The sequence below is a fragment of the Lissotriton vulgaris genome, chromosome 2_2, assembly GCF_964263255.1.
Source record: "Lissotriton vulgaris chromosome 2_2, aLisVul1.2, whole genome shotgun sequence".
Taxonomy (NCBI): domain Eukaryota; kingdom Metazoa; phylum Chordata; class Amphibia; order Caudata; family Salamandridae; genus Lissotriton; species Lissotriton vulgaris.
The window spans coordinates 150,792,265-150,806,745 of NC_141688.1; the positions used below are offsets into that span (position 1 = coordinate 150,792,265).

Below are 14,481 nucleotides of genomic sequence, written 5' to 3' on the forward strand. Positions count from 1 at the left end.
AAGTAATCCTATGCAAAACAAATAAATACATCACATGGAAAAGTTCCAGTTAGAAGCTGCTTAAAGCAGAAACAGCTAACTTTGCAAACCTCTCAGGAGAGGCAGCAGAAGCAATTGAACGTGTACTTATGCTGTGTGCCAGCCGGCATAAATTACAAACTTACCAACTATAGAACATCCTCTACTTGCTACGTAACACCCTAACCACCTCAAGCTATGTCTACCACCCTTACCTTCTCCTGTTTGCGGTCTCAGAACTTGTCTTTTTTCTAATTCCCTGCTCACCCCATCTCCTTTCTCTTGCTGGGTCTAAAGTCTCTGCCATTGGTACAGTTTACCATTGTGACCCAGTCTAACCCCCATGCTGTATTTTTTACCCAATAAAAGCCCCCTTTTTTTTGCTTTTTATATATATCCTTATACATCTCTAACCAACTTTGGCTCCCTTCCTTTGCTCTCAAACTACCAGGGTAAAACCACTATTCCTCCACTTCCCTGCTGCCCTCCCTTCTTTCTGCCCTCTACTAACCATCTAGTTCCCTGTGTTTCTCATCTCCCTTTTCTGTTAAATGCCAAACCATCTCTCTTCTTCGAAAATCAGCATAACCCTAGCTTTGTTGTATTCCCTACCCTGAAGCCATAAGTGCTTCCTTCTTTAGGACCTCTCCCATATTTAGATATTAACTAATGGGCCATCCATGGTTCCCACTTTAACCCCCACCTAAGGGCATTGCTGCCTTCCTCTGCAACTCCTCCTTCCTCCTGCCCACCCTGTTATATCACTGCCACCCTGTGTACCTCCTCCCTCAGGACATCACTGCATCCCTCCGTAACCCACCCTGCACCCCCCGATACATCACTGGCTCTCCATGTAACCTCTTGATCATCACTGACTCCCACTGTAATGCGGATGTGAATGTTTGTAAATCTTGTTACCTCTGTCATACATGTGATGGAGGGTTTTCCATGTTCTGGTGTCGGGCGTGCTTAGAACATGTTACACCTGGAGGACACTGACAGGTGCTTCATTTTAAAAATCTTGTGTACAGTGCACAGGTGCAACACTTGCCTCAGTGGTCTCTATTGACTTGTTCTCTGGCTGCTGTCCTGAGGGAGACACCTACGGATTTGCGAAGTATTAATCACATTCTGGGGATGTTATCAATTTTTGGAGGCTGAATACTGGGGTAGCCACCTCCATATTAACCTCATGACCAAGGTGACTATCGCATTTACTGTGAGTTCATTCTTTTTATCCTATTTTTCCATTCCTCCTTCTTCTTTTGCAAATGTCTGACTTTTTATGTTGTCTTTCTAACACCCAACTATGTAACCCTTTCTTTAAGTTGCCATTGATTTTTGACCCTATTCCATAACCTATCATTCCTTTCTGTCTATCTGCAGACTTGTGAGTTGGCTTTCCGGGACAAAATGATGGTTGAGCAAATCCGGACAGCACAAAGTAAAAACGATTCATAAGTTGTTGTTTCTGGTCAAAATCCTCAGTGTCTGCGCCTATGTCCTATCAAAATGCCCTACAATTTGCTAGAGTCTTCTCGAGCCTCCATCTGAAAAAATGGAGAAAGTTTTGAAAACAAACAAGTTAATTCTTCTGGCTTTTGTCATCAGGCCCCGGAGATCTTTTTTTGCTAGATTTGTCCTGCCAGTCACATTATTCATGGTTCTCCCTGGATGTCTGCTTATACCACTGTGTACTTTATTAAAACATGCCAGTCTTGGTTCTAGCTGATTTGTGACAATCTTTTATATTCATTGTAAATATCTTGTACAAAAATATACGTCATGTAAATATGCAATATTGATTTACCAGTATAGCATACACCGGGTAAAGTGTAATTTCTGATTCCTGTATGCTCCCTCTTTGTGGACATTGTTCTCCCAATGCTTCAGCACTAGGATGCCTAAAATGCACTCTCTAAGATCAAACGTACAATTTTGGCGGTCGGTTTAACTGATTTAGGAAATAGGTAAGACAAGTAGATTTCTTTGCAGGACAAGTAGTTTTCTGCACAATTTTGTCCACTGGACAAGTACATTTTTTAAACAATTCCACACAGAAGTGTACAGTTTTACAACGTTTTTACCATCAGTGGCACCAGTCTTAATGGTTAATGCACACCAGTAGATATTCTAATTCGCTTATAGGGGTTCCACTCTGGACCACAATTGCTGCTTCAACATACACTTCTGCCTTGTGTCAGAAGGTATTTTCCCACATTCATTGATTCTCCATGCTCCTGAATTTCACTATTGGATTATATTGTTATATTTCATGAAGTCCTCATTAGTCTCAAATGATGCTTCCTCCACCTAAAACGACATTAGTGATTTTCTAGGTGCTGCGTCATTGGAAAACCTATAGCACTGTGTTGCCTCTTGTTTCACAGTTGGTGAAACGAGCCCAGGAGCATTTCTGGACACCTGGTTTATTGCTGCACCTTCTCAGCTTCTTAAGAAATGCAGGCCACCATACCAAAACTCCTTTGTATCTTTAATCTCGACAGCAAAATTCCAGCATCTTGGCTACGATGTATAGCCGTGTCACAACTCAATCACCTACAGACTATCCGGTCAAGGAGAAGTAGCATCCGGACTCTGTTAAAAGTAAAGTTCGAGATAATCTGCTACTCCTATGAAAGTGGCAAGTGCTGCACGCTTGCTTGGCAGGTCCAACAGATCCTGGTTGGATTCCCTCTATTTTTATGGATTAAAGATGTACACTGGGTCCAAAGTGTGCAGAGGTCAAACACCAGCAATACCGGTCAGCAAACAAATTGAGGTGACAATGCAAAAAGAGGCATTTTCTCCTATATACAGCACAACATTTAGCCTTAAAATGGAGCCCAATAGCTCAGGAAGTCGCAATTCGACTAATCTAACATGTAGGCAATAACGATGTTCTTTGTCCCATAGTAATATCCTTTGATACTCCAGAAACTCAATCCTCATTGGACAAATATCATTAAAATAGTTACTACCACCCTTTAGAAGAAAGCCACTAGAAAAAAAGAGAAAAGATTACCTAATGAACTTCGATATATATTAAGGGTCTCGCACATAAAGCACAAGGCTGCAGCCAGTCAGAAAGCCAATACTTCTATCTTCTCTAGGAATGTTGAAAGTTCAAATAAGATTGTGTTTGTGTGGTGCAAGAGTGTCTGATGGCGCAGAGCAGTACAGGTAAAACAACCCCTTTTGACCATAGGATGTAAATCTATTGTAGGACTTGCTTGCTACAGTGTTAGTGTCATTCTTTCTTTACCATTTTGCTAATGATTCAGAGACTAACATGGTGAAATATTCAACAGCATGCAAGTAGTCGAGGTAATGATGTTAACGTAATTTGTGTTTTACTTTGCTATTTTTTTTTATTTTTCAGATCAGAAACTTGTTTGGTATGGAATATGTAGGATATATTTAGGCTGTGTAAAGAATGTACCGTTCTTTTTTAATAATATACAAAGTTTGATATACAAAGTTTGAAACGTCTCCTTGTCTCCTTGCAGGCCACTGTAGCTGCGTTTGCTGCCAGTGAAGGCCATTCCCATCCAAGAGTAGTCGAACTGCCAAAAACAGAAGAAGGTCTTGGATTCAACATAATGGGTGGCAAAGAACAAAACTCGCCGATTTATATATCTAGAATTATCCCTGGTGGTATAGCTGACAGACATGGAGGATTGAAACGTGGTGACCAGTTACTGTCCGTAAATGGAGTGGTATGGTTTTATTTTGTAGTTACATTTTATTTTTCGTGCCAAATTATGTGCTTTTTGTAGGCCTGGGCAGTAAATTCCGTTCCATTCGCGGAATTTGGGTAATTTCGCGTTCCATATAGAACACTTGGAATGTGGTATTAATCCTAGGCTACTGGCGCTTGTCAGTGGAATTAACACACGTGGATTATGTTACAGCAATTATATGGGACGGTGCTGCGAAGGTGTAGAGAACCACCAAACTCTACAAACTTTGAGCCTCAACTCAATATACAAATTATTTCACTCCCCAGCACACGTCAGATTTACAAAAGGATTTTCCTATTATGGTTGGAAACAATTCAATTGATCATGGTCATACAGGTAAATAATCAACAATTCCATCTGGTTATTCGTTGTTTTATATCCTTGTTCTTGTCTTTTAGTAGTCAAAACAGCCACTGCCAACACATGTTTCGTCGCTATAGGGGGGTCTGTTCCCGCAACTTACTCAAGGCTAATACTGCAAATCCGTAATTTTTGAAATGTGATGATAATTCCAACCCACATTGGGGTTCAATTCTAGCGACGCGCCCAGACGGTTCAGTCAAATTCAATATCTCCTTTTAACTCTTGATTCAGGTATCTTCTACTTCCGTATTCCACAGAACGGCACGTCGCTCCACGTTGTGATCGTGTTCGTAGAACGCAAAATTGCCCAAAATTCTGCGTTCCGCAACTTCGTGAAATTTTTTGCTTGTTCGCGTTCTCAAATGCGTGTTCGCGGGATATTTCACCCCGAGCACGCAAGCAGCGATTGCGAACAGTAAAAAAGCATCGCGAACAAGCAATTCCGCATGTTCGTGGAATTTCTGCGTGTTAGCGGAGACTTTTTACCGTTTCGCGGAGATTTGCGTAATGCGATTACGTAGATTCCGCCCACTCCTAGCTTTTTGTTGATTTAAGTGGTCAAAGTATAAAAGTTCTTTTATTTGTTTTTATGACATGCCGGATTTTAGGTGCTAGAAAACTTAAAAGAAGGGAAAGTAAATGCAAAGTACTCCTTTATCCTGCTCACCTTTGATAGAATTTTTTTTCATGCATATGATTTTCATCAATTTTGATCTGTTCTCTGCACTCCTTGCTATGTTGTTGCTACCTATTGAAGACAGGAAACACCTCTTGTATTTGTTCGTGTTTCTAAATATCCAGTCTCTCACTGTTTAATTCACTTGCTCTCCCTTATACGCTATCAAACATCTAGTTTTTGACAAACCTCAGTTTAGCATATTTACTCCCTGTTTATCACTGAGTCAAGGCAAGGTTTGCAGAAGATTGTCTTAAATTTGTTTCTAGATCGTCGACAATAGAGTCAATACAGGGCCTTCATTGTTGCTTGGGAATTATTTCATTGACAAGGTTACTATTGCATTGTAAGTTTTCTTTTCATGCTGTGTGTTCTTTTCTGTTTTCGCACATGGTATATTATAGGTTTGTCCGTCTTTGGCACACCAAAGGTGCTTTAGTGTTCAACCATTGTGACATATTTGTAGGTATCAGTTATTTCTCACTGTTTTGTAATGTTTTCCCCCAAAGACCAGAATGTGCTTAGTTGCTCACCTGTTTGCTAAGTTCTAATATTTCTGCCTGATTCTTTTTGCAATTAGATTATTCTTTATCTAAAGTTCTAATAAGATAAAAAATAAGCTAAATAAACGTTTGCCATCGATAAATATGAATATGTATATTTTAACACAAGATATGCATAGTGCATTTTGATATGCAGAATTTAAATGCACACTTAAATTGGGAAAGTGGCCAAAACAGGAATGAATGAATTGTATTTAGTCATACACATTTTAAAATCTATATGGACTAAAAGAAAGCATTTTCATGAAACAGAACTATTTTAATTCAGCTCACTTGGCGTGTTAGTTAAAAAGAGGAGGCAGTATGTGATCGTATTCTGGTCTTAGGCTATGTGGCTGTTAAAGATATCCTTGCGTAGGACAACTTTTTTGCTTGAGAAAGGGCGTTCTAGAATGATTTCCTTGCACTGCAAGTACAAAATGCAGCTTTTCTTTAAAAGAGTAAAGGTAACACAATCTTGGTTTTCAGAATCCTTTGGTTTCCAAACAGTACTGAAACCGGATAGTGTGGGTGGACATCAGAAGAATACGGTTTGAAATGTTCTCACATCTAGGGGAGAGGACCGGGTTCGAGTCTCGACAGGGACGCTCCATATTCTGGGCAAATCACTTAATCTCCCCGAGCCTAACAAAAAAATTATTGTGTCCATCTGTAACGTAGCTGGTGCTCATGTAAAACGCTCTAATACCCTCAGGTCTAGTTTGTGCTGTATAAAACTACACCCCAAAAAAATCTATATGTAGAAACTCACTTAAATAGCTGGTGTGGAGATAGCTGTTAATGTGTTATCGATTTATGTTAATTCTGGTAAATTTTTCACTTCCAAAACGCCAATATGCTAGCAGTGCAACATATATTATGAACAGGGGTCCAGTTCTCGCATCCTTCTAATAGCAGTTCACAGTTGACCATGCACATCTTCTCCAAAAGCCTTCATTTCTTCCACGAGGAGGAAGTACAATGAAGCATCTGTATGGCTCGCAAGCAGTGAGGACTGAAGGGCAGTGATGCCGAGGCAGTGACGAGGTTACCTGCCATCCAGTTTAATTCTCAACTAAAGAGGTAATTAGAGCAGTCGCGAAAAAATATAATTGCTTCCCCCATTAATAAAATGTGCTGCTTCTTTCACAGGTCATACTTGGTAAGTATGTAGATACAGTTGTAAAATGACTAGTTATCTACAGGATGTTTGGGGCTCTAAACAGGGCCATCGGGCTAGGGATATGATAAAACCTCCATTTCAAAAGGCAAAGTAGTGTGGCTCACTTGTTAGAGGCGGCAGACCCGAGAGCAGAGGACGGCCCGGGACCAGGGTTCGATTCCCGACGCGGCAGGTTTCTGGACCAGGGTCAGCGGACTCGATAATTCTCTCGCCTCGGTGCCCACTCTGATCAGCGATCACACTCGGCAACTCTGGGCACTAGCTTGCCTCATCTTCACTAACGGCCCCACCAGACCGCCGGGGATGCTTGGTCTCACCCTGGAGATACCCATTAAGGGACCATCTCTCAGGGAAGCCAGGAAGGGTTTCGCAGCGGTCGAAGCGAGAAGGTACCCCTTCGGGAGTGATTCCAGCGCTATATAAGCACATAATTAATTAATTAATTAATTAATTAATTAAAGTATTCGAGTGAAGTGATTCCTATCATTTTGAGAAGTAGGTTCCTTTCCAAATTGAAAAAGGATTGAGGCTATTCAGTTGTTGTCAGAGGTATTGTTTAAGATCTTGGAGTGTTGATTCGGAAGACCTATCTTCTGTTTGTCCTTTTCTATCATTCCTAGTATTGTTGAATAGCACTGAGGTGGTTATTCTTTCACCAGGTATACAGGTGTGCCGATTCTGTTGGCCCTGTTTTTGATGCAGCTGGTCCTGAAGATGATGCACGCTTGCAGGAGTAGTCCGTGTAATTCCTTTGAGGCTGATGTGAAAGGATACTTCTCCAAGCCTTGTCTGAGATATGCAGCAGTGTGTAGGATGACTTTCAACAGGGGTCAGTGTTGTGCTATGAGCTGCGTCAGGGAGACAATATAACAAGGAATTGCTCCATTTTAAGATGACGAAGGCTTGGACTGAGTTCATTTTCTGCGTAAAAAACGTTTCACTTTTTTCAGGTGTGAGAACTTATATTATATGGTTTTGCTCTTCTTGATGATATTTTCTGTAGGGTTTACCATCAGGGCTGAATTTGAGAGATTTTGCATTGGAGGTCAGCTGGGGTCTACGCTGCCAAATTTTGTTTTGGCGAAACAGACACAACACTTGTGTTGTTGCAGTTAGGGAGATTTCTCTCTTTATTAGGTCAAGTTTTAGGTAGGCACTGGACATAGAATTCTAAGTGAGAGAATATGGTAGGTTTCGAGTTGCTGGGTGTCGTGATCTGTAAAGATTTTGAGGTAGAGTTGTAAGTTTTCGATGTGTGAATGGGCCTTGATGCTCCTGGCTGAGAGTAGGGTATCAAGTGTGTGAGAAGTTGGCCTGATATGTAGTGTTTCCAATTCTGGAACCACTTGGTATCAGTCCAAACAAACCCCAAAGATGTCTGGTTGTAAGTCAACCTTGTTAGACAAGCTATCCTAGTGGTAGCATGGACTAAGCAGCCTTAAAGGCTTAACTTAAGAGGTCGTGTTAAGCGAGCTGTTTTACCACATACAATCCTGTAATCAAATGAAAGGACACCACACAAGTATATATTATAAAAATATATGTATTTATTTCTAAATTACTCCCCAGTACTCTTTATGAGGAAAGGGGCACAAGCGTTAAATCAAAAGCACAGTAAAACATATAAAGTTGCACAATTATGGATGAGGGCGGGTGGCCACTCAGACCATATACTAAAAAAGTGGTATAAGTAACACTTCTCGAACAGTGGTTAGGCCTAGGGCCTAGAGATTCGCTGGGAACAGTCAGGACTAGAAATGCTGAAGTCGGGAGTAGCCCACAGGAGACGGGTGCAGCACGGAAAGTGCGGCTCGCACCAATGCAATGTCAATGGTGCGTAAAAGTTAGATAAAGTGAATTAAAAGATACTTCCGCTGAACCTAGAGGAACAAAACTTTAGACACAGACCCTAGAGGTGTGTACCAGTGTATGTACACCGGCGTTGCAATGTTACCTCACCCACAGGCCGTGGGTGCACAGGGTCGAAGTGGCGTCGGGTCTTGACACGCAGGCTCTTGGTGCTTGAAGCTGTTGCAGCTGCAGGCGATGTGAAGCGGAAGTGTCCGGTGCGATCCAAGGGTGGATCGAAGTAGAAAAGTACCTGAAAGCAGAGGGGACAGAGTCTGGGTCACTCAGCAGTGACCAGGGTGGAACCAGGACGGAACCAGGCAATGTCGGGCGCAATCAGGTGGTTGTCGATAGGCTTCTCTCCGCTGTCACGTGGGCTCTGGGGCATCTGCGACGTCCAGGAGCAGGTCACGATCTGTCCCACGTAGGCTCTCGCCGTCAGCACCGTCGGCTTCAAGATTGCAGCAAACAGCACTTGGCAAAAGCAATCCACGCGGAACCGGGAGATTGCTTATCACTCGAACCAGGAGGGTCAGAGTGGGGGCTCCTTTTCACAGGAGCTGGTGCAGATCTGGAGCAACCAGAAAAGCAAGTCGTATTTCAAGTTTCGTCGGCACAGGGGCCACAAGCCAGCTGGCAAGTGACCGGGCCAACGCGTCGAGCCAAAACAAGCAGAAGGGCCCCACGCAGCACTTGTCGAGTGTGGAGGGGTGAGCTTGGGTGCAAGTGTAGCTCGGGGTGGGGGCTTCTCAAACCCCGGTGCACAGCTTCGAGGATCACTCGTGGGCTGCACGGTCAGCGTCTCGTGGCCTTTTCAAGATGGCGTGCCCCACGCTTCCGGTCGCCTCCACTGGTCTCAGCTCTGCAGGGACTGTGGATCGGGCTGGGAGAAGGCAGGCAAGCTTGATCTCGTCGATCTCTGTCGCTCGAGTTCCGGCGGGAACTGCAACAAAGCAAGGGTCGAGGGCTGGATGGTGCCTGTTTGCACAGGGTGGTCACTCCTTGACCACAAGGGAGATTCTTCAGTCTTCTGCGTTGAGTAGAAAGTCGAAGGGTCCAGAATTCGTTTCTTATGTTTCTTCAGGATGATCTGAGTTGCATTGGCACTGCTCCCACTCTTATTCGAATCTGGTGGGCTGGACATCCTGCTAGGTCCCCTCCTATGGGTGGGACCCAGGAAGGGGGTGGTTACACCCGTTTCCTTTGATCCAGGCCGCGCTGGGACAGGGGCTGGGAGGCCCCAGAACCGGTTTGGCCGGATTATGCAAGGGGCAGCCTTGTGCTCCCCAGGCAGTGTCTGGTTTCTTTGAAACCTCCCTACTACAATCCACTATCTCCTGTCTGGGGTGGTTTGACACCGCCCTGCGACAGGAAACTCTTTGTCCAGGCCACCATATGCTGAGTTTCGGTCAGCAGCAGGAGGCCAGACCCGTGTCTGTGGCAGAGGCATCCATTTTGTGGATCTGAGGCTCATTTTAAATCAACCGCGTTTCAGTAAAGTAACATGTCTTATCCCTCTAGAAGGGTGGAATGCTACCCCCGTCGCCAGAACTGGCGAGGGGGTAGTATTCCAATTCGTATGACACCTTACACGACATGTTTTGATAAAGCCAAACCAAAGTTGCTATATAACCGCGAGGATTATAAGGCGCTTAAGAGTATATGGTATGGCATTATCCCGGATCAGCTTAGGGAGTTGTTCCCGACAGCTGCAGACAGGCTCAGCTCATGCCAGAGCTCCATCTCACATAAAACCACGCACTCTGCCTCCAGGATTGATGAGGCCTTCCATAGGAGTGGCTTACAGGCTATATATGTGTCCAGATATAGGTTTAGATATAGGTATACTATATCTAAGCAAGGGGTGATTACACCCACTTGCCCCAGCTGAGTGATCAGCCAGTTGTGTCAATTTAAGAAACAGCCAGGGGTGGCAAAAGCTATGCTGCAGCCCCTGATAGGCCTTGGATGCACCTATGCCCTGGGCACCTATAGTGCTCTGTACAGGGGCTGATAAGGTGACCCAAGCCAATCTAGTTATGCACCTAGGGTACATGGAATCCATTTTACAGAGAGAGCAGATAGCCTGGGGCCCTGATTAGCAGGGAACCAGGCCAACTAAGTCGAAAACCAGCTAAACACAAGGCAAAAAATCTGGGGTAACCATAGTCAGGTAGCCACCTTCCTACAAAGTGTTTTCCATGTAGTGATTGAATATGATGGCAGACAGGATGGAAGCTTGAGGTATTCAGGAGGAGACGGGAAGTTTCTTGGATCTTGATATTCTCATCTGTAGCAATTGGTGATGGTTGACGAGGTAAGAGATGAACCACTGCAGCACCATGTCCAAGCTGGCCATACATGTTTCTAATGTGTGAAACAGTGCTTGGTGGTAATGTTTGTCAAAGACTATGCAGAGGTTGAGCGGGAACAGGAGATAGGGATCATGTTTGTCCATCTTCATGAAGCCTTTCTGTGCTTGGAAAGGGTGATGAGGTGGGTGACATGTGTTTTAGAATTTTTCTTGCAACCAATTTTTTGCAAGAAATAAATTGAATACACTGCATAGCTAGATGTATCTGTTGCATCAATATTTGTATCCATTCAATCTTAATCACTATGTTATAACCCCATAACATTTTGGCCGACCATTGGTATTCTGAGGTTGGATGATTGTAACAAAAAAGATTGAAGTGACTCTCATAGTTGTTTAGACACTTACCAATTAGTCAATGCTGTGGATACAGAGCAGAAGATTTCTTGGGGTACTGTCATCTTTAGTCACTTAACGCAGTACTATGGGTGGTGGAGGTGGGTACAAGTGAGGGAGCCTGTGCAGCAGCAAGAGTCAGAGGTGGGGTCGGTCAGCTGAGATGCAGTGTAGTGGTATCAGTGCCATAGTGTGGGGTCATACCCATTGTGAACGTACCCACAACCCACCCTGCTGTAGTACTATCCCAGTCACCGTGGTGTTAACTGCCATTGCTCAGCCAGACCTTCCTCTTTTACTGGGCCCAACTAAAATAGCCCAAATCCTGGCAAGGTCTGTGGGTGGACGGAAGCACACCTTTAACAGATGACAAGGATAAAGAATCACAAGGTCCTGCAAGGCACATCTGAGCAGTCATAAGGTCTTTGTTACTTCTACACCTCCACAAATTTCACGGAATGAGCACTGTAATCCGAGGAAACTTGGTGTATGGTGTTGTTTTTTGTGGACTATAAGTACCATCTAGAGTACAGATCCATTTCATTGCAAATTGCAGTTGCATTGAGTAGTTTACATCTGTTTTTATTATTTTATGTAGTGGTATTTAAATTAGGTCAACTACTGTAAATCCATCATGAGTGGGGAAATTTGGTTGGATTAACCCAAGTCACCCCATTCTGGATTTCCCAACTTTTCTACTTTCCGGAAATGTATGGTTTATTCTGCTGTGAACCAGCGCCACTTTTACATTTGTTCTATGAAATCATGGCACTTGATGGGCAAGATTTTTATGAGTGAGTATTTTTGGGGGGTTTAGTTTTACTTTTTTTAGCCTGCTCTGTATTCTTCCCATAAGGTTTTTATTTTGTCTTCTCTTCCGCCTCCCAGTTTTTCCTCCCTCTCCTTTTGATTGTGTATAAGCTCACTTTGAGCAAGTGAGTGCTTACACTTTTGGAATCATATTTTGCTATTTAGACTGTGATTAGTTACCCGTGTCCTCTTATTTATATTCCCAAAAAGATATCCACAAAAACAGCTCAAGAATTAGGTTTTGGCCGTGGCTAGCTAGCTCCTTTGGTGACCTTCATGAAAATAGTCACTAAAGACAGACTTTTGGTCATAGGAAGATGGAAGCCCAAATAAATTGCTGCACTTTATACCACTCTTTCCAACAGACCTTCAGTCCAGCAACTTGAAGATGGAACCCCAGAAAACCTTCTCAAGCTCTGTGCTACTCAGGTGTAACCTTTGGTAGAAGATAACGATTTCTTAATTGTTATATCCTAACTACCTCAGACTGCAGTATTCTGTGGATGCATGAGATCCTGTACAGACGCTATCTAGAGAGAACCCCCATACAGCCTATTCTGTCTAGTCTATAAAGAAATAAGAGAGAGAGATTGGAGCCGGAGGAAAAGGAAGAGAGAATGAGGATGGAAGTCAGAAACATGTACTCTCTCATAGGTGTCCATAAACATTTTTATAAAATGACAGCCCAAAGATTCAAAAGTAGCCTGCCAAATCTGAAATTTCAGGCCAATCGGCCAATCCAATTTTGATCCAAAGTGAATTGGCTTCTCAACCACATTGCAAGTATTTCCTCCCATGCTGCTTTTCGTGAGCACTTGAACCTGGCTTTTCTCCCTACCATGGTGGATAGGTCTTGTCATCTCTGCTGTAATTGCTCTTACACTCAGCTAGCGCTTTGACACCCTCGGGTACAATGCACTCTACACATTTTCAAATCCAAATACAAGTGTAAAAAAAAAGAGCCGCTCGTGCTGGGTAGAGCCCCCATAAAAGTGCCTTTTGTGTGGTGGATGTTCTTTAACAAAATGGAGCACATCGTCTGGTTCAGGAGAAATCTCATTTAGAGGATTGTTTGTATACACATTTCGTGAGCCAAATTACTTCCAGAAAGAAAGAAAAATCAGACTCTTGGAAGAAATTAAACCGGAAAGAGTCTACAAACCCAAAGACAAACCGGACTATTAGTAAGGAGCTATATAGGTAATCAAGAGGTGGAATGGACACTTGTTACTGCTAGACCTTTTGGTTAGCATGGAACATCTTCATAAACGCAATGTTGTTCGAATGCGGTATATTACTGTACTCCGCCCCACATTAGCGTTATGGCATTTATCATTGGATGTCCAATTACGTGCTGTATGCCAGCCTCATCCAGAGGCAACCTTAGATTCTGGCAACAGTGTCCAGAGAAAAAGTGTTAAAAAATGAGGAAAAAATGGTTAAAAAACAAAACTTAACCTGAGAAGAACTTTAATGAAAAAGGTTAAGATTGTCCTTAAAAATGGTGGGTATAGGTATGAGAACAAGTTATTGGATCTCACTATACTACTTTGTAAATAGCGTCGACATGTTTCAGCTCTCTAGCGCCCAGCCGGGTCTATGGAGCCTTCGTCAGGACAAACACACATAGATTACTTACACTACTTGTGTAGTAATTGGCAGTGTCATAATGCGAACACTGGGATAATTGCCCTCAAATCTGTAGGGAAAGAGAAAAAGGAGGAGACAAGCAAGTATTTGCAGAAACGCTTGTACACATGTATAACAGCACATCTTTATGGAATACACAAAAAAATTCTTTGTGTAAAATTGCAGCTTACATTGTAGCTAGTAATTCAGAGAAATGGTTTATACAGAGGACGTCTTGATTGGCCTGTGCCTACTGCAAGGTTTTAACAAGAAACTAAGCAAAGTTATCATGTGGTCGAGTGAGATTGTTGTTAAATGTACACTCATATTCTAAACTGTTTGACAAAAGGTCAATTATTTTATGGGCAAGAGTCGTGCTCATTTGATGTCACAAGGCTTACTAGCGCGAACTCACATTAACCACTTGTTGGGTATGCACCGTGGTTGTTACAAATCGCCTACGTTTAGCGTTATTCCTTATATGTAAAGGTATCGTTGGAAAAGTAGCGACAGACTAATTGAGAGGGATTTGAATGTCTGTCTAAATAACTAGGGCGAGAGGCAAACTAATGCGGATTACGCGCTTGTGCAAAACATCGAGGAAAGGAAGCGTATATATTTCATGCCATTCTACATACCTTAAAAGAGGGTACGTGATTCCTCAACGGGGGTGAATTTTACCGTTATGGATTAGAGCTGGAAAAAGGGGCAACATGGAGAGTTTAGTTGCTCTGTGCAAAGCTTTGTTCTAAAAACGTGACAGGTTAAACAAGGGAGAACGCCAAACATACCCGCGCGTGTAGGTAAACCGCTGCTTGTGCTAAACGTAGGCGATTTGTAACAACCACGGGTCATACCCAACAAGTGGTTAATGTGAGTTCCCGCTAGTAAGCCTTGTGACATCAAATGAGCACGACTCTTGCCCATAAAATAATTGACCTTTTGTCAGTTTAGAATAT

General features: G+C 43.0%; 1 protein-coding gene across 1 annotated transcript in view; it reads left to right on the forward strand.

The window, feature by feature from the left end:
• Window positions 1-14,481, forward strand: part of LIN7C (lin-7 cell polarity scaffold C) — a 184,716-nt gene that overhangs the window by 136,868 nt on the left and 33,367 nt on the right. The window contains exon 4 of the mRNA XM_086959478.1: window positions 3,528-3,737. Coding sequence (XP_086815604.1) covers window positions 3,528-3,737 — 210 coding nt within the window. The remainder of the gene's footprint in view (window positions 1-3,527; window positions 3,738-14,481) is intronic.